The 21,277-nt window shown below is 39.6% G+C and overlaps 1 protein-coding gene across 2 annotated transcripts in view; it reads left to right on the forward strand.

The window, feature by feature from the left end:
• bcas3 (BCAS3 microtubule associated cell migration factor) overlaps positions 1–21,277 on the forward strand; it is a 1,223,934-nt gene that overhangs the window by 511,504 nt on the left and 691,153 nt on the right. For both annotated transcript variants that reach the window (XM_043718095.2, XM_043718097.2), the window contains exon 15: positions 2,676–2,940. In XM_043718095.2, coding sequence (XP_043574030.2) covers positions 2,676–2,940 — 265 coding nt within the window. The remainder of the gene's footprint in view (positions 1–2,675; positions 2,941–21,277) is intronic.

Genomic DNA, 21,277 nt, shown 5'->3' on the forward strand with positions numbered 1-21,277 from the left:
ACTTTCTCCCCACCCCTACCCTCCTCTAGCTTATCTCTCCACGCTTCAGGCTCTCTGCCTTTATTCCTGATGAAGGGCTTTTGCCCGAAACGTCGATTTTGCTGCTCCTCGGATGCTGCCTGAACTGCTGTGCTCTTCCAGCACCACTAATCCAAAATCTGGTTTCCAGCATCTGCAGTCATTGTTTTTACCTGGAAGAGCCAAACATCCTGTGTTTCTATCAGCCTTCTCTTAGCAGACAATGACAAGAAATGCACATCACCTTCAGTGTGCCAGTACAGCCTTTGGATGTCTAAGGAGTCATGAGTTTGATGACAAAGACCTCAAATCCGATACCAAATGTATGGTCTGCAAGGCAGCAATGTTACGTGTCTGAGATAAGAATAATGTACAGCAGACACTTCAAACCTGTTGAGAAGTATCAGCAGTGACTCTGCAAATTCCTGCCATCCACTGGCAGGCTAGAGGCTCTAAAATCATGCTGACTTGAGATATGGTTTGCAGTTAGCCAGATCCATTCGGAGGATCACTTTGTCCACATGTCTGACACTAGACTTCCAAAGCAAGTTCTCCACTCAGAGCTTCATCATAGTAAATGGTTACCAGGAGGGCAGAGGAAATACCCTCAAAAATGACCTCAAAACCTCTTGGTAAGATGCAATATTCCTACCATTTTGTGGGAACATGTCACAAGCCTGCTGAAAATAGAGAAGAAACCTCCACAAGGTGCTAGTTTGAATGTCTTCACAGTTCTGGATGGAATACCATGTGTGAACAGCAGAAGGAGCAGCACAGTCTGGAAAATGGCATTCACCCGGTTCAGCAGACACCACTTGTCCCACCTGTGTGCAATTTGGGGATCCAAAGTTAAAGAAAATCATCCTTAAATTGATGGGATTACCTAGGAATGGGAAGAAGATTATAGCTTTACTAGGTCTCTAATTGGCTGAAACAGACTGGTGAGTGTGTGAAGGTAAAGTGGAGCATCTGAATGTTAGACATGCATCCTGTTATAGACCAGACCAAACCGCCTCAAAATATATGAAGAAGGTAGCCTAGATCCTAACATTTTCTTTTTTTAACAACAAGTGCCAAGCATTGCATTCCAGATGCAATCCGATTGGTTAAACTACCAGGCTTGAAGGAAAACACACTATATTCATATACGAGAGCTAAAATACAATGAAAGAAAGAATTGAAATAATTTAGCTCTATAAGAAAACTTAACAGAATAATAGGTTATTTAACTATAAATATAGCAACCTCACATTTAGAGAGCATCTTTCACAATTACAGTGTGCCCCAATGCACTTAACAGCCAATGAAATACTTCCAAACTATAGTCGCTGTTGTAATGGAGGAAACATGGCATTTGTGTATAGCAAGATCCCACACATGGCAATGCCATATGACCAGATACCTATTTTATGAGGAGGTATTGAATGAAATATAAATATTGACCTGAGGAAACTGGGCATAACTGCTGATCTTCAAAATATTACCATTGGATATTTTACATTTACCTGAGTCTATCTGAGACAGTTAAGACTTTGATTTAATGCTTCACACAAAAGTCTCCACTTCTAACAGTGTGTTGCGGTATTACCATTGTTTGGAGTGTAAGCCTAGATTTTGTTTTAGATGGATTTGAGCCTACAACCTTCTAACTCAGAGGTAAGAGTATCCCCACAGTTGGTAAATATATGTTAAAGCTCTCTACCAGGGTCAAAGAGTCATACAGCATGGAAACAGATTCTTTGGCCCAACTCGTCCACGCCGACCATGGTTTTTAAAATAAACTAGTCACATTTACCTGTGTTTGGTCCTTATCCCTCTAAACCTTTCCTATCCATGTTCCTGTCTGAATGTCTTTAAAATGTTGGACGTGTACTTGCTTCTACCCTACCCCCCATCTGCACAATTGTGTATTGTTAAAATATACTGATGGGGTTGGATGAAGAAAAGTGTGAGGAATAGAAACATTTTAAGGTGCCTCTAGCTGCTTGTTCCATATATGCACTGTGTGAAAACGTTGCCCCTCAGGTCCCTATTAAATCTTTCCCTTCTCACTTTAAATCTATGCCTTCCAGCTTTGGACATCCATACCCTGGGGAAGAAACCTTGGCTATTCACCTTATTAATGCTCCTGCTATAGGAAGGATGATATTAAGTTGGAAAGGTTGCAAAAAAGATTTACAGGGTTGTTATCGCTATTGGAGGGTTTGAATTATAAGGAGAAGCTGGATAGGCTGGGCCCTTTTTCCCGAGAGCCGATGTGACCTTGTATATGTTTATAAATTGGGAGGGGTTAATAGTGTATGTGGAAAATCATGGCAGTGATCATCCCTGCTATTTTTTTGATATTTTCTTGATATACAAGGTTTCAAACTAGAAACGTGTTCAGCAAACGTGACTCTATTTATTCTTCTGTATTTTGAAGCAATGCTATTTTATTATTCTTCCATTTCATTCAAACAACAACATATTACAACAAAATGTCTCTCAGCTCTCCACATGGTGCAATTAGTTTTGTTAAGTTGGAAAATCTAATTAATTCAGTTAGAATAATAGAATTGTACAGCCAAGCCATTCATTCCAACTTGGCTGTTGAAGGATTTCTTCAAAAGTGCAATTAAACTAATATTGCAGCTGTAATTTCTACATTTCTGTTGCAGGTGCAAGATATCTGCTTCAGCCAGGACTGTCGCTGGGTAGTAATTAGCACACTCCGGGGCACCTCGCATGTGTTTCCAGTAAATCCTTATGGCGGACAGCCCTCTGTCAGAACGCACATGTCTCCTCGTGTGGTAAATCGCATGAGTCGATTTCAGAAGAGTGCCGGGCTGGAAGATATAGAACAGGAGCTGTCGACCAAACAGGGTGGGCGCTGCAGTCCAGTGGCTGGTCTCTCAAGCAGTCCCTCTGGGTCACCACTTCACAGTGAGTATCAAATCTTTTGTTATAAATCAGGAGATTGCATTCAAGCAGTAGTAAACTTTCTTAACCATCAGCCTTGAAGTTCCTTCATGCTTTTATTATCAGATCTACACCAACCAGATACTTACAACGTACATGGACTGGAAAATGAATATTTCTGATAACAAATGAAATGTGTTACCCTGTGTCTTTTCTGCAGGTGATAGTTTAATCGGTTCACTTTTTTTTCTCTCCTATAATTTATTTTCTCATACAAAATGTTAATTAATTAATTCGAGACCAATGAAACGTTTTTTTACAATGCATTATTTTTGGGCCCAAAGTTGATGTTGCTGCAAGGCATTGTGAACCTCATTATGATACACCATTTATTTGAATAACAGTTTTACACTTTGAAGTAGACTCTTTCCCACCCACATATGGGTGCATCGAGAATCCTGGAAGCTTGGCTACAGGGAGACCATTGTTCTGCATATATATGTACAATAACTTGGCAATGGGTTTTGGCAAGCTATGTTCTGTGCAATTATTTCTTTTTACATTTTAAGTTTCTTTCTCTTCCAGTACTTTCTCTCATTATTCTTGGTCACTGCGACATAGTTCTATATTGCTTACTAGTGTTTACAGCACAGAAATTGACCATTTAACCTAACAGGCACCTTAAAATGTTTCTATTCCTCACACTTCTTTATCCAACCCCATCAGTATATCATTTTAACAATACACAATTGTGCAGATGGTAGGGTAGCATACAGGGATTTCAATTGCATGATTAAAATAAGAAAGAAGATATTTGATTTGATTTATTGTTAGTGTATTACAAATACAGTGAAAAGTGTTGTTTAGTGTCGGAATTCTCCTGGTGCCATCTTAAAACACAGAGAATAATCCAAAACACAGATTATAAAGCCAGAAAATAAAACAGCAGAGTTCATCCTCTCGTCTTATCTCAATAAAGTTAGGTGGTGTTTGGAACAACTCCCACTTCTAGTTCGACCATGGGCCTGGATTTGGGCTCCTGCACACCAATGCCTCGAGTCCCTCTGTTAAACTTAACACACTGTTCCAACTGCATTTCACCACGTCGCTGCCACTGGAAGAGTCGCCATTCTCTGGTACCATTTTGTTTCCACCAACACCGCTACCACCATGAGTTCATGCTAGACCAACCTTGTTGGTGTAGCTGCTGCCGCTGCTGCAGGGTTCTGCAGTGGGACCGAACTTGCTGTTATTGCTGGATCTGTGTCAGGCACCTGGGCCAAGCTGTGGACCCGGAGCCTTGGCTCAGCTTGCGAATCTGGAACAGGGGATTAAGCCTGTGAACTGCTTGCTCCTTGCTCTCCAGGAGACCTCAGGCTTGGGTGGAATCATGTCCGCCTTGTCCTGGCGTTGCTGCCACTGCCACTGGATGCCTTCTACTTGGTCATTAACTTGGCCCCACTGCTCCCTGGGCCCGTGCTGCCATGCAGGGCCTACTTTCGCAGATGCCACTTCTGCAACCGAGGTGAACAGGTAAGGGAAAAAAACTGTAAAGAAAAAAGTGCAAAGTTAAAAAGCAAAACTAAAAAGAAAATAAAAGCGGACAGAGTGGACAAGCCCTGGGCTCAGTAGCCCACATGCTGCTACTCTGCCGCCGCCATCTTGAGATATCACGAGGCATTTACAGATGCAATGGCATTTGGATGTTTTAATCAGACTTGTTGATACTTTAGGGCTTATGCTTTTAAACCCTTTCACTTATAGCTACACATTTCAATGGTTTGTTTTTATTGTCTTGGTTTACCAGAAAGGCTTTGACATAGTTGTGCCATCTGCTGCAGGATAGCCTGCAAACAAAATCTGAGTAACAGTCACGCTTCCTGTAACTGTAAGACCTGCATAGCATTACCTCCATGCTACTAGATTTCTCCAGGGAGTTATGTTCACAAAGCAATTGACCATGACTGGGTTTGCAAATACCTATATCGCGAACACTTTACAGCAAAAATGAAGCATCATGTAAATATGGCACATAACTTTCAGCAAGTGGGAAAGTAACGTAGGTAGCAACTAAATGAGAATACAGCCGCCTATACTGAGTCCTATGTTCCGAAACATCACTATGCTTTAGCATCTCCATGCAGTATTTCAAAATGTCTGAGTTATTTGAAGAGAAACCTGGCTGTTTGGTTCTTAGCATTGCTAGAGTGTAATTAGTCAAAATTTGAGATCAAGCTGATTGAGAAGACATTTGAACAGATTATTTAAATTGTAGTCAAAGATATAGGTTTTAAAGAGAATCTTAAAGGAGGAAGAGATGGAGATAGGAAAATTTAGAGAGGGAATTCCAGTGCTAATAGCCCAGGCAGCCAAAGACATGGCCATCAATGGTGCAGAATTGGAAATCAGAAATGCACAAGAGATCAGGGCTCCCAGCTACCAAAGCTGTCCCTGAGATCACAGCACCAAGGAGGAAGCATGCTGAAGCAGCCTCGGCAGCACTGGCCAGATCCAGAATGTCGCTTCAACCAAAACCACCTCATAGTTGCCAATACTCCAGCTGCCACCACAGCCAGGAGGCTGTCCCAACTGTCAAGGACCAGCACCTATCTCAACTTCAGGGAAAACTAAAATTTTTTGTATTCTTTCCTATTAATCAAGGCATAGCATTTGAAAAGGGAGGTTTTGCTGGAACTGTATAATACGTTAATTAGTCAACACTTAGAATATTGTGTGCAGTTCTAGAATTCTTATTATTAGAGAGATGTGATTGCATTGGAGACGATGCAGAGGATATTGCCTAGACTGGAGCATTTTAATTATGAAGAGAGATTGGATAGACTGGGATTGTTTTCCTTGGAGCAGAGGACATTGAGATGGGACATGACTGAGATATATAAAATTATGAGGGGCATAAAAAGAGAAGACAGGAAGAAACTTTTCCCCTTGGTGGAAGTATCTGGCATAGATTTAAAGTAAGGGGCAGGAGGTTTAGAGGCGATGTGAGTAAACATTTTTTTCACCCAGAGGGTGATGGGAATCTGGAACTTATTGCCTGTAATGGTGGTAGGGGCAGAAACCCTTATAACACAGAAGAAGCATTTATGTGTAGACTTGCAATGCCAAAGCATACAAAGCTATGGGCCAACTGCTGGAAAATGGAATTAAAATAGTTAGGTGGTCATATCTGATCAGCAATAATAATGATAATAATAGTAATTTCATTGTTACATGTATATGAAAATTCAGTAAAATATGTATAAATCGCCATAAGCTTGTGCCATTTTAATTACATAAATTATATAAAGAAATAAATCACGCAAAGTTAGGACAAGTTTCATTTTTTGTTCCATCTTCGGCTTTTTTGATTTCCTAAGTGGCTACAGGATGCTGCCACTCTCCCAGCTACCAAAGCTGTCCCTGACACCACAACACCAAGGAGGAAGCAAGCTGAAGCAGCCTCGGCACTACTGACCTGACCCAGAACGTCCCCTCAGCCAAAACCACCTCATAGCTGCCAATACTCCAGCTACCACCACAGCCAGGAGGCTGTCCCAACTGTCAAGGACCAGCACCCATTTCAACTTCTGAGAACCAATTGACTGTCGTAATTAACTCCCAAGGACTGAGAGATTATTCATGCAAGAGATCATTCACTTCACCACCATTGCAAATGTCGCCAAAACGTCGGAGGAAAAGAGCGAACCCCAATTCATTCTTGCTGAAACAGTTACTCATGCCATGTCAGTGATGACCACGAGGAACAGACCAGGTCCACTGCTCTTTAGCTCCTCACAACCTCACTCGACCAGTATAGCCGCAGAAAGAAGAAAAATGACTTTGATTCAAAAGTTAAATGAAAATAAAATTTAACATCAGAAGAAAAAGGATGTGGCCAGTCATATGAGAGGAAATGAGCGGACTGGGAGCCTGAACATCTCCTATCCTGCTGCCTCCGCCATCTTGAAAGGATTGCCGCAAACTCGATAGGTCAAAGGGCCTTTCTCTGTGCTTTTGCCTGTGATCTGTGAGAGCATACATTGGCAATTTCCAACATTGTCGGATAGATGCCAGTGTTGTAACTTTACCAGATCAGCTTGCCTAGGGATACTGTTAATCCTGGAGCACAGTTCCTAAGTGTCATTATCAGCATTTCTCAGGACCAGGGTACTTTTCAGTATCCAGTGCCTTCAGTTGCCTGCTGGAATCTCATATGGAGTGAATCAAATAGGCTGAAGTCTGACATATGTGATGCTTGGCACTTCAAGTTGAAGTCTGGAAATCTTAGGGGTACATAGATATTACAGTGGATGGTGATGAAGTGATTCAAAAGTGAAAGAAAGTTTTAAATTTGAAATATGTTTGGACCAGAAGCCACATATACCCTTGAATCTCTCTAATGAACAGGAATTCAATCACTTACAGTGCTCACATTTTAAACTGGAACAGTTTTTAATTCCTGGTACTATTTAAATTAAGAGTGGTAAGTGTTTAAAGTTAAATCGATAAAACAATCAATGGAATACAATTTCCCTAAATACCACATTTGAGCCCTGTTTCCTGAATGGGCATGCTGTTGAATTTGGATTTTTGACAAAAAAGCACAGTAAATTGGTCCTGTCACTGAAATGCTTTCTCCTTAGGAATTACCTTGTAATCCTTAAAAATATTCCATTATAAATTGAAATGCCTAGTCCATAATGTTAGTTCCAATATTTTACAATATTGTTCCATTTGTTTGGAATTTAATTGCCAGTTTTTGAAATTGTAGTTTGTTTCACCTCATAGTACCTAAAGTGTAAACTGATTTTTGCCTATCAACCCAAGAAATATTTCTAACGATTGAAAAATTTACCCCATTTTAAGTTATATTATCTTATTTAAGAACTTCAGAGGTTGAACAGTTAGTGTGTCTCATGGCCCCTCTCGGAAAACATTTAAATTCCTGCTTGTTTGTACCGTCTTCCTGTGCTAGGCACAGTGTTGTTTAAATATCTGATGTTGAAATCTTTATCAGGGTGTGTTTCGGATCTTACAGTGGACGTTCAGTCTGGTTTTGCAGTTGCCTACTCCCCTGGCCGCGTGTGGCCCCTTATAGAAACACGAACTAAGGAAAACTCTTAATTCACAGCTGATAAGGAGATACTTCCTGCATAGCCTAACAAGCCAACACAAACTTTGTTTGGGTTCCTTTGTGTTTTATCTGTTAACACACCCCGTTGTATTTTTGTAAGTCAATAGGCGGGTGACGAAGTGCACTAATTATGATATTGGCACACAATTGCTGACCCTTGGCTTAGATCCTGCTCATACTGTAAGCACAAGCACAATGCACTGAAATGACATCTACTTCCTGTAAGGTTAGGGAATACATGCTAATGTTATCACACTGAAAATATAATTGACCTCATGGTGTCAAGTAAGGAAATGCAGTGTCTGAAGTTGGCGCTTACTACCGTGTGTAGTCTCTTGGGATTAGATACGAAAACAGATTTACAGTGAAACAAGGTAGTTGGTAAAAAAAAAAAATCTCACTGCTCATTGCTTTGATGGAAATGTAAGGAGGGAGCTGCAAGGTCGAACATCACAATATTCTGGTTATACATTTTCTCAGTTGCATACTTTTCCTCATGCCAGTTTAAAAGAGCTAGAATGGCTCTTCAGACTCGACTGAGATCTTCTCCAAAATCTAGGATTGCTTATTGCAGTTTCAATGTAGCTCCTTGAATATTCTCTCACCTTTGACAGAAGACAGAAGACTGTGAGTTTGAACCATAATCCAAAATTTGAAGACATAGTCAGAGATTTTGTTCCACTGCAGTACTGAGGGAGCACTGCATTGTGCTGACCTTAAGCTTATATGTTAAACAGCATGCTAGTTCCCTGTTCGGGTTGGCATTAAAGAACCCAGAACATTATTTGACAATATTCAGCCAGCATAATCCCTAAAAAAGTTTTAAGTACTCAATGTTGTTGTTTTTGTGAGATCCCACATTCTGTAAAATGACTGTTGTGGTTGCTTACATAACAACGTTCATTATGTTTCAAAGTAATTTGTGATGTGATAAGCTACTCTATAAAGGAAAGTCTTTTTCCTTCCACCACTGACCTCTTAGCTTGATTTTAAAAAAAAACTTAACTAACCTATCCTGTTATGATTGAGTAGGCAGATGATACAATCAATTAGTTAGAGGAAAACACTCCCACTGTGGCTAAGTCACATTGTGTGTAAGAAATTGTGGATACATATTTGTGAACTATCTCAAACCACTTAGTTGCCTTTGGAGTTTGATTAGGCACAATAAATCCTCATACTCTGCAAAGATCAGTATACACAAATCTGGAACTGATTTAAAATATACAACATAACATTGATATAAGTTGTGTTTCCTGCTTTCAGGTGGAAATAATAACTCATCTCACCAAAATTTCTATTTATTAATTTTGGCTATAAAATATTGTTCGTGATGTGATACTTGATTTTTGGTCTTTTCTTACAAGGAACTTTTAATCGTGGTGCAAAGGATCAGTAAAGTAAAAAATAAGTACTCAACTCAGAGTTCAAGCTCTTATTCCCATCCTTAAATGTCAGATTGGGTTAGTTAAATGTGTTCTTCCCTTTCTCCCTTTTGAGTATTGAAACTGACACTCCAATACGGCTTTTGCCCGAAACGTCGATTTCGAAGCTCCTTGGATGCTGCCTGAACTGCTGTGCTCTTCCAGCACCACTAATCCAGAATCTGGTTTCCAGCATCTGCAGTCATTGTTTTTACTCCAATGCAGTACTGAGGGAGTGCGTCACTGTTGGACAAGTGGTGTATTTAGAAAAAGACATTGAATGAAAAACATCATCCTTTCTCCCCTCCTCAATCTATTTCTAATGGTATAATTTGAAGGCAGAGTCTAGAGCTGTTTTGGTGTCCCAATGTTGCTATCTCAACCAATACAGATTAGCTGGTCATACATCTCACTTTCTTGTGTGGATGCTTGCTCTTTGGAAAATGTTTTCCACCATTTTGTCAAATAGTTAGAATAAAAGTACTTCAGAGTAACTCTGAAATTATTAATGGATGAGGAAAATTATCTTGCTCAGTTATTTCTAAGCTGAATTGTTTCTGAAATGATTCCAAAGTTTTCACACCTACTACTGTCTCTGTAGTATATTCCAAATGTTGAACTACACTTGTAGGTAAAGAAACAAAACTAACCTTTTTTGACCCCATATTCCCTTATCCCAATCCAACAGTTTTGTTTTAATATGACCTTGTGGTTGATCTTTTATATGCCAATTATTGCCCTACATTCCTCACTTAGATCACCTCATAGATAACTCTTTCTGTAGCTGATAAGGCAAAGTCTCTATAGTCTTTCATCACAATGCAGATATCAGAGACTGGACTTGACTCTTCAGTGCACTGCTTTAGTCCCTGAACATTGCACTTGATTCTTTCCTTCTTCAGCTCCATGTGGAGGTCAGCTTGTGCTGCTGTACTTTAGCACTAATGAGGCACATGTGGAAAAATCAAGAGCCAGAAAGCAAGCTATGTTTACTAAAAATACCACAATGGAACCAATCATAGACAGAGAGTCTGGGCATGATCCTTTTTTAAAAGGAAGGCAATTGTCTCATAGGTTTGTACTGTTTGTTTGCTTTTTTATCCTGCTGTAACTTGTGCTGAAGAAAATTATTGCATCAGGTAAAATGACTCAGATGAGTATGGCTCACAAGTAAGTAGGTAATAGTTTAACCTTATGTTGATCCTGGGCATTGTTGCCATAATGGTATATTACCATGTATGAGTGCACCCATCTCTCTGCATCAGATTCCATTTGCAGTGATTGCAGATAAAATTTCATACAGACAAGCACAAACTTTGCACATGACAAGCAAAAAAACAGTGTGTGTACTCCACAAATGGTTCTAATTTGCAATGGATTAAGTTAAAAGAGACCTAGAGTCTTAGTAGACTCAACAGTCAATTTATTCAACCAATGCAGAACAGCAATTGACAAAGCCAACAGAATGTTGAACTACAAAGCCAAAATAATAGAATACAACTTCAGAAGAAGTCATAATCAAACTGCACAAAGCATTAGCTTGTGTACTGTGTTCAATTCTGGTCATTGGAAAATGTAGCACATGTGAAGAGAGTAAAAATGCTTGCCTGATTTAAATAATACAATGGAATTTTTCTGATAAATTAATCTCAAATAATGGAATATTTGTTTGGAATGAGTCATTAACATAATCATCATTCAATTTTATTTACTTATGAGCTACCACAACATACAAGCAGCAATCTTCATTTGAGCAATTTCCTGGGGAAATGATCATGACTTGCTTATAGTTCACATTCCTGATTTTGTAAAAGCATTAAAAATTTGATCATGTGTTTGAGTAAATACAGTGCGTTGTATGAACTGTGTGCATTGATGAGTTAATCCTGTCAGTGAGTAGATTTTTGGGAGTATTTGAATGCCCTACTCAGTATATGCAAATTTATTATTTGAGCTTGTACACCTGTGACATCCATTGAACAATTGAAGGTAGGCTGGTCATGAGTTTGAACTGAATTTGTTTCTTTAAACTAACAAGTGCCTAAAGTGCACTAGAAAAACAAATCTGAACTTCAGCCAGCCTTTGAACTGGTTAAACAGTAACCATTGCATTTAAGGGGAAGCTAGATAGCACATGAACAAGTAAAGAGTAGAGGTATGCTGAACAAACTAAATGGAGGAGTGTGGGAGAAGGTTTTTGTGGGGCATGAATATTAGCACAGACTGTTGAACCAAATGGCCTGTTTCTCTGCTGTAGATTGTATATAAATGTAATGCCGAAGGGTGGCAGAGGCCCAGTGGTATTATTGCTAGACTATTAATCTAGAAGCTCAGGTAATGTTCTGGGAACCTGGGTTCACATCCTGCCATGGTAGATAGTGGAAAAACGCACCTGGTTCACTTATCCTCTTTTGGGAAGAAAACTGCCATGCTTACTTGGTCTGGCCTCTGTGTGTCTCCAGACCCATAGCAATGTGGAGGACTCTTAAAAGTCCTCTGGGCAATTAGGGATCACCCTCACTTTCCTAATTTCACCTTACGTCTGAGCCAGAGATGCTTCCATCCGATGACCAAATAAAATTGATCTGTAAGGACTCAGTTCAACAATTGACCTATAAAGCCTAAATTTAAACAATGTATCTGAAGTAATTCAGATTTCACAGAACATTGAAAGTGGCAGGACAGACAGAGCAAGAAGTAAGTCAAAACGTATGGTTCTGGAAAAGCACAGCCGGTCAGGCAACATCCGAGAAGCAGGACAGTCGACATTTCGAGCATAAGGGTCCCAAGGCAGAAGATGAGACATTCTTCCTCCAGGTGTTGGGGTGGCTAGAATTTGATGGTGGAAGAGGCCAGTGATTAGTCATGGAGCCCCCACTTCAACTCCCCCTCCAACTCCACCAAGGACATGCAGGCCCTGAGTCTCGTCCATTGCCAAACCTTAACCATCCGACATCTGGAGGAAAAATGCCTTATCTTCTGCCTTGGGATCCATCAACTACACAGCATCAATGTCAGTTTCACCAGTTTCCTCCCCTGTCCTCCCCCACCTTATCCCAGATCCAACCCTCCAACTTGGCACTGCCCTCTTGAACAGTCCTACCTGTGCATTTTCTTTCCCACCTATCTGCTCCACCCTCCACTCCAACTTATCACCACCACCCCTCACCTTCATCTACCTATCGCATTCCCAGTTAACTTCCCCTCAGCCCCATTGCCCTCCCATTTATTTCTCAGCCCCTTTGCCTCCCCCCCCCCCCCCCGCCTCCGCCATTTCTGATGAAGAGCTTATGCTAGAAATGTTGACTGTCTTGCTCCTTGGAAGCTGCCTGACTGGTTGTGCTTTTCCAACACAACACTTTTTAACTCTGATCTCAAGTATCTGCAGTCCTCACTTTCTCTTAGAGAGAGAAGTAAGTAAAGCGTAGTATCCTAGGCTTTTTTTTAATAGGACATAAAGTACAAGGGCAAGGAGGAATTGCTGAACTTGTTTAAGACTGTTATTAGACCTCAACTGGAATATTGTGTGCAATTCTGCGCACCACAATATCGGATTCATGTAAATACATTGGAAAGGGTGCAGAAGCCGTTTGTGAAAATGCTTCCAGAGATGAGGAACTACAATTATGAGGATAGGTTGATGAAATTAGAATTATTCTCCTTGGAGAGAAGAAGACTAAAAGGAGATCTGATAGATATTTTCACAATCATGAGCAAGCTAGCTGGAGTAGATTGGGAGAAACAATTTCTACTCGTAAAAGGAAAAAGAACAAGAACACATGGATTTAAAATGATTGGCAAAAGAAGCACGGTGAAGTGAGGAAAAACTTTATCACTCAGTGAGTAGTTAGGGTATGGAATGCATTGCCTGTAAGTGTGGAGACAAATTCAATTGAAGCATTCAAGAGGGCATTAGATGATTACTTGGATAAACATAATGTGTAAGAACATGGGTAAAAACAGGAGGTTGGCAATAGATAATAATGCTGATTTAATGAGCTAGTGCCTTCAGAATAGTCTCCTTTTACACTGTAATATTTTTATGATTCTGTAATGCAGAAAAACAAAAAAAAATTAGCTTTACTGGGAAGACTTCATTAGGAAGAACTTGTTGTAAATTGAGAATGATAAGTTTTATTCTTGCTAACACCTAGGTTGCTGTCATTTTGTAGGAATTAACATTAAACTCAGCAGTGTCATTTTTTTAGATTAGATTACTTACAGTTTGGAAACAGGCCCTTCAGCCCAACAAGTCCACACCAAAGCGCAACCTACCCATACATTTACCCCTTCACCTAACACTATGGGCAATTTAGCATGGCCAATTCACCTGACCTGCACATCTTTGGACTGTGGGAGGAAACCAGAGCAAACCCACGCAGACATGGGGAGAATGTGCAAACTCCACACAGTCAGTCGCCTGAGGCAGGAATTGAACCCGGGTCTGCTGGAGCTGTGAGGCAGCAGTGCTAACCACTGTGCCACCGTGCCGCCCACCATTGTATGAAGGAGCTTCTTTCAAGAGCTGGAAAGAAGCCAGCTGATTATTATTACATATGGAAATACATAGCTATATTGTTATATATAGTATATATATATCAGACAATTTACCATGGCATATTATAGGAAATTGCTCTAACATGATAAGATTAGATTAGATTCCCTACAGTGTAGAAACATGGCCTTCGCCCAACAAGTCCACACCGACCCTCCGAAGAGCAACTCACCCAGACCCATTCCCCTACATTCACCCCTGACTAATGCACCTAACACTACAGGCAATTTAGCATGGCCAATTCACCTAACCTGCACATCTTTGGACTGTGGGAGGAAACCAGAGCACCCGGAGGAAACCCACGCAGACATGGGGAGAATGTGCAACCTCCACACAGACAGTTGCCCGAGGAGGGAATTGAACCCAGGTCCCTGGTGCTGTGAGGCAGCAGTGCTAGCCACTGAGCCCGTGCTGCCCCAAAAGTTATCTGTTTACTTCAAGCAAGGGAAGTTCCTCCAGAAATAAAATCACAAATTACTGGAGGTATTTGGCAAGCCTACCTGAGAAGTAATTCTTTTTCTCTTGTCTCAAATACTGATCAATTTGCTAGGTATTTCTAGCATTGTTTGGTTTTCTTTCATATTTCCAGCTACTGCATCATCTTGTTTTAGTTTTAAAATTCTTCTAGATTTATCTTTTTCAAATATGGATGCATCTTCTTATTCATCAATTCTTTCCATTTGTCAATTTCTTTTCATTGAGCCTTCAAATCCTCTTATGGTGGTAACTTTTATCCCCAACTGTGAGAAAATAGTTACAGAATCTTTGTATTCAATTTGTAAATCTGTTCAGAGATATCGGATTGGAATTAATGCTTTCTGTGTTCTGGAAAAAAATACATGGTTCACCATTCATAAAAACATTATTCAACACCACTGGTTCTGGAATGTTTCTGGGAAATTTACTGTTAATAGCTAGCTCAATGTTCCACTCTCCCTGCTTACATGGCTTCTCAGCCAAATCTTTGTGGTTGACCCAAAAAGTTGTTAATCTCTTTTATGGTGCTGTCATTACATGCCATGTCAGTCATACCTGTGCCACGCAAGTTCAGACAAGTGTCTATAAATGTAGAAGTGAAAAAGGAAGACTTGCAGTTATCTTGCATTTACCTTTTGTAACCTCAGGATATCCAATGTGGTTTACAGTTAGTGAAGTAATTCTGTAGGATAGCCACTGTCACAATGTAGAAAACTGAGTAACCCATTCGTATACAACAGAATACCACAGACAGCAATGTGATTAGAACTGGATAATCTGTTTTGACTACGCTGTTTGGCCTAGACATCAGGGAGAATGTTTTCATCAAAATAGTGTGAAGAGATCCACACCTGAGAGAAAGGGCAGATGAGTCCTTAGTTTATTGGATTGAATGATGGAGCAGGCTCAAGGGACTAAATTGCCTAGACCTTTTGTTCTTATGTTAATGTGAATGAGGGAGAAACCTTTCCACTGTTTGGAGTCATTTGGTTTTTGGAGGTCAATCAGTTAAGCTCTTCAACATCACGGCAGGTGTTCCTCAGGGAAGTATCCTTGGCTCGACCATTTTCAGCTATCTCATCATAGTCTAAGGATATCAGGTAGGCCATGAGGACTGAGATAAGGGGAATTTTTTTCATCCAGGGTGCAGTGAGCTTTTGGAATTCTCTGCCACAGAAGGCAGCTGAGGCCAAAACATTGCAAGTTTTCAAGGAGGAATTAGGTTTGGATCGTGGGAGAGATGGGAAGAAAGTGGGAACATGGTACTGAGTTGGATGATCAGCCATGATCATATTGAATTGTGAGTCAGTCTCAAAGGGTTGAATAGCCTACTCCTGCTTCTAGTTCTATGTTTCTAGATTAACATCTCATTTAAAGTGTTTTGAATCGAACAACGAAAACTTATATTTTTTAAGTAACTAAACTGATTTGATTATTTTATTCATGATTTTATCCCCACTATTGGAGGAAGGATCTTCTTCAGTCCCAAGGCATACACAGTTGCACACCAGAGAACTCGTGAAATCCAGTCATAGTACATGACTGAAGGTAACTGAGACAAATGTTTAGCTCGAGGTATTTAAACGGGAATTAAACACAACCCAGCCAGAATGAAGGAGCTCAATTAAATTTTCTGTTAACCCAGGTTTAGCAGTAATCTTTGCATTTTAAATATTAAGTCAGCTCCATGCTGTGAGGCACAGTCTGTCAGTACCCACTTCAGTGCCATAAATATTTTATGACAAATAGAACACTGAATAATTTGTTATAAATCAGGAGGAAGAATACAAAGTGCTTGCTGAGCCTAGATCTATAACATTGGATAAAATTTATCATTTCAAAGAATATATGTAATGGTGGGAAGAGAAGAGTGTGATTTGTGTATGTACTAGATCTCATTAATTCCCATTACAATATCCTTATTTGCAGTAGTTTGCAGAAATTTCTCTCACATCAAAGCAGAGTATATATTATAGTAGAAAATAGTATTGGCGGTTCAGTGATGTTGTGGATCAGAGATTGGTTATTCACCCCTGAGAACTATGTTTCTGTCAAAGGTGATGTTGGTCTTTGAGAAGCCTCAGTGCAGTTCATATTGAATAAGGCCTACGGCATAAGCTTCTCTTAACTTAGGATGAAATGACAGTCTTGCTTCGAGAAGAAACTAAAATAGTTGGTGTGAGAAACGGTAAAATGTCAGTTTGGCAAAATAAAGTGACTTGCTGATTTTCAGGTAGAGCGGAGAGACTTTTATCGTGCCTTACCTAACCTGGGAATGCCTGATGTTAACACTGACAAGGGAACTTGAACTTCCTTTGCCCAGGAGAGGTGGACAGGCATGCAATTAAAATAGCTATGCAAAGGCTATTAAGTCCTTACCATTTGATTTCCATGTTGCTATCTTTGTTAATTCCAGAACTCCACTAAGTATTGGAGGTATAGTTATTTCTAACTAGCCTGTTCAGGTATGTTATGACACAGATCTGGAACAAATGGGAATTGAGCCTAAGCCTCCTGGCTCAGAGATAGGGATTCTACCACTGTGCTGCAAGAACCCATCCATTAGATTCTAAACACCTTTTGTTCTTATGTTAATGTGAATGAGGGAGAAACCTTTCCACTGTTTGGAGTCATTTGGTTTTTGGAGGTCAATCAGTTAAGCTCTTCAACATCACGGCAGGTGTTCCTCAGGGGAGTATCCTTGGCTCGACCATTTTCAGCTATCTCATCATAGTCTAAGGATATCAGGTAGGCCATGAGGACTGAGATAAGGGGAATTTTTTTCATCCAGGGTGCAATGAGCTTTTGGAATTCTCTGCCACAGAAGGCAGCTGAGGCCAAAACATTGCAAGTTTTCAAGGAGGAATTAGGTTTGGATCGTGGGAGAGATGGGAAGAAAGTGGGAACAGGGTACTGAGTTGGATGATCAGCCATGATCATATTGAATTGTGAGTCAGTCTCAAAGGGTTGAATGGCCTACTCCTGCTTCTAGTTCTATGTTTCTAGATTAACATCTCATTTAAAGTGTTTTGAATCGAACAACGAAAACTTATATTTTTTAAGTAACTAAACTGATTTGATTATTTTATTCATGATTTTATCCCCACTATTGGAGGGAGGATCTTCTTCAGTCCCAAGGCATACACAGTTGCACACCAGAGAACTCGTGAAATCCAGTCATAGTACATGACTGAAGGTCATTAGAGTCCAATGCAATCCATGGAACTTCAATGTTATTTTGATTACCTGCTAAATCTACCACAGCACTCTGCTCTCTATACTTTGGCAGGGAAGAAGGGGAGGCCTCCTTGAAGTAAATCAAATTTTTTTCCTTACTGGGACAAGAGGAACAAAAATTATCTGTAGAGGGAGGAAATGGGATGGAATTAAATGCTACTACATTGTCTCATCAAAAGATATATACAGATGAGAAGAGCCATTCAACCCCTTTTAGAAGGGCACTTGAGTAGCACTGAAGTAATGTGTCTTGTAGGTGAACCAGGTCAATAATAGCAAGAAAACTACTCCAATCAGAGTTAAATCCTGGCACTATAGTTGTATTCAGGTTTTTTTATTTTTTTAAACCAACTTCATTTGTAGTGTAAGCTCTGTTAGGTGTAGTAGTATTTATTAATACTCAGTTTTTGCAAGTTTAATGCCTCCGATTTACTATTTGAAAGCTGGCCTGTTGGGGGCAATGTGTTTTCAGTTTTACTTTGTCCTATATTGTTTACTTTAAGTTCTACCTTGTTTTCTCAGCTTCATTTCAATGCCAGGTTCATTTCTGACTCTAGTGTGTTCTTGACTGCACAGCAGCTGTAATTCTGTTGCTGTTATTTCTTTATTGTCCTATAAGTCTGTTTTTGTAGCACTTTTTTAAAGTTAATCACTATAAATTAAACAGTAGGACTTGAAAAACAATAATATCAGTGCCTATGTTTGAATCTATCGTAGCTACCCAGATAATATAATTCAAAGTATCCATTTATTTGAAACGTTCATGCTGTAAGTCAAACAACCCTCTGTGTAAGAGATGACACGTTCAAATGATTCAGAGATAAAAAACAGATCTGTTTACCACTACCCTGGAGTTTAGCCGTGTGCTTTTTTACTTCAGGGGTACATTTATGGATCGGATGTGACTCCAAATTATTTAGAACATTAAAGGCGAACCAGGGAGCAGAATTGGCATGAAGTTATTCTCCGAGAGAGGGTAGAGATAAAATCTAAATTTGTGTCTAAGACCACAAGATGCGGGAGCAGAAGCAGGCCATCCAGCCAATCAAGTCTGCTCTACTATTCAATGAGATCGTCGCTGATATGATAATCTTCAACTTCACTTTCCTGCCATTTCCCTATAACCCTTGATTCCCTTACTAATTAAAAATTTGTTTGTCTCAGTCTTGAATATACCGAATGACCCAGTGTCTGTGATAGAAATCTCCACAGATTCACTGCTCTCTGAGAGAAGAAATACTCCTCATCTCTTTCTTAAATGCTCCAGTTTCCTCCCACAGTCCAAAAATATGCAGTTTAGGTGAATTGGCCACGCTAAATAGTGTTAGGTGAAGGGGTAAATGTAGCGAAATGGGTCTGGGTGGATTACGCTTTGGCGGGTCGGTGTGGACTTGTTGGGCCGAAGGGTCTGTTTCCACACTGTAAGCAGTCTAATCTAATCAATCTAAAACAACAAGAGCTTGCTCCACCATTCAATAAGATCATGGCTCATCTGATTTTAACCTCAACTCTACTTTTCTGCATATCCCCAATAATCCTTCATCCCCTTGGAAATTAAGAATTTACCTAACTCTGCCTTAAAAATATTTGAAGATTCTGCACCTTTGAGGAATGAAATTCCAAGGACTCACAATCTTCTGAGAAAAAAACTGTTTCTTCTTCTCTCTCTTTGTTTGGCACCCCGTTGTTTGTAGACTATAACCCCTAGTTCTAGATTCTCCCACTAGAGGATACATCCTTTCAATATCCACCCAGTTAAGTCCAATCAGAATCTTGGATGTTTCAATTAAGTTACCCCTGACTGTCCTAAACTCCAAAGAATACAGGCCTAGTCTGTCCAGCTTTTCTCATAAGGCAGTCTGCTCATTCCAGTTATTAGTCCAGAGATTGTAATTCAAGAGGGCACAAGAGAGGCTACTGGCTTGAACAGATGCCATGAAATAAAACTTTAGTGTAGAGATAGAAGCAAGAGGAGAAGCAAAGATAAGAAGCAGTGAAAAAAAAGAGTTGCATTGATGTAGAAGTCCAGCAAAAAATACATTTTTGGATTGTGGACACTTTTGTAATACATGAAACATGCAGTAACCAAGTTGGGCACAGCAATCAATTCCTATTGCAGGAATGTATTAAATGATGATTAAGTCTGTTTTTAGTTATTTTCTTTGAGGGGTAAATATTGGTCAGGACACTGGGAGAACTTACCAGCTGTCAATTGAAGTAACCCGATGAGATCTATCTGAGAGATATAATGTTTCATCTGAAAGGCACCATCTGGAGAGATGCAGTATGTCTTCAATATTGTGCTGTATCAATGCATGAGGGGATATATATAAATGATAAAAGCTTAAGGAAAATAGAAGAGAGTAAACATTTAGCTGATTCAAGATTGCAATAACATTTTCATTCAAAGGGTGATGGTATCTGGAATTTGCTGCCTAGTTTGGCCAGGAAACCTGCAACTCATTTGAAAGGAACCTGGCTCTACACTTGAAGACTGAGTTAGAACGGCAGCAATTTTCTTTAGCTTACCCAGATAAGATGGGCTTAATGGCCTCTTTCTGAGATGTAACTTTTCAATGTTCTAATAAATGAGGAGAACCTTGTAAAATTTCCAGGGACAGCAAAGTCAGTAATTAAACGACACACGTTATAAGGTATTTGGCAGAAGAAGTAGAAAGAACATGAGGAAAACATTTTTGGACAGAGAGTTGTTGTGATCTGGAATACACTGCCTGAAAGGGGAGTGGAAAGTGTTCAATAGTAACTTTTAGGAGAGAATTGGACATATACTTAAAAAGAGAAACATTTGTAGAGCTTGAGAGAAATAAAACAGTGGCATAGGATTAGTTGTAAAACTGGTATTAGTATGATGGACTAAATTACTTTTTGTATTATAACATTCTGAGATTCTATGTGAGCCGTATATAGCAACTGAATAACAACCAAAAAAGCTTGGACATCATTTTGGTTTAGTGTCTAGTTGGTTCCAGCTTCGTACTTATTCAAAAATAAACTTTTGGAATGTTTCATTCACTTATTATGTAAGTGGAGCTTCAACTAAATAATGGAAGTGAGTGTGTGAGAGTTTGACGTGTTACATATGTGTATCCCTCTGTTCTTTCACTTTCACAAATGCTCTGTGTAGTGCCTTTAATAAATCCAGTTTCAATGGTGTAATGAAAGCTTTATGGCCTTATATATACTGGAATGGGCAAACCAAAGCCTCAGAGACACGTGTGGCTCTTAAAAGAAACAAAACTTCAAGCTGCATAGTTTTAATGATTATTTGGTAATGTGAATGATTCTATACAGACCCAGCTTGTGGATCAAATGCTTCCAAATCAAAGTTCAGCTCAGCTTAGTTAATACTGATTAACTTGAAAGCACTGTTGTAGTCTGAAGTCTGACTCTGATCACATTTAAGTGATTATAAATTTTCATAATTTAAAGCATATTTTGGAAAGATTATTAGTAGATTATATATGATATTTCTGGGGTTTTTAATCACTCCTTTTTGAGACTTAGATACCTTCT

The sequence above is a fragment of the Chiloscyllium plagiosum genome, unplaced genomic scaffold (genome assembly GCF_037043375.1).
Source record: "Chiloscyllium plagiosum isolate Xiang-an unplaced genomic scaffold, Cpla_swu_hap1 HiC_scaffold_31, whole genome shotgun sequence".
Lineage (NCBI taxonomy): Eukaryota > Metazoa > Chordata > Chondrichthyes > Orectolobiformes > Hemiscylliidae > Chiloscyllium > Chiloscyllium plagiosum.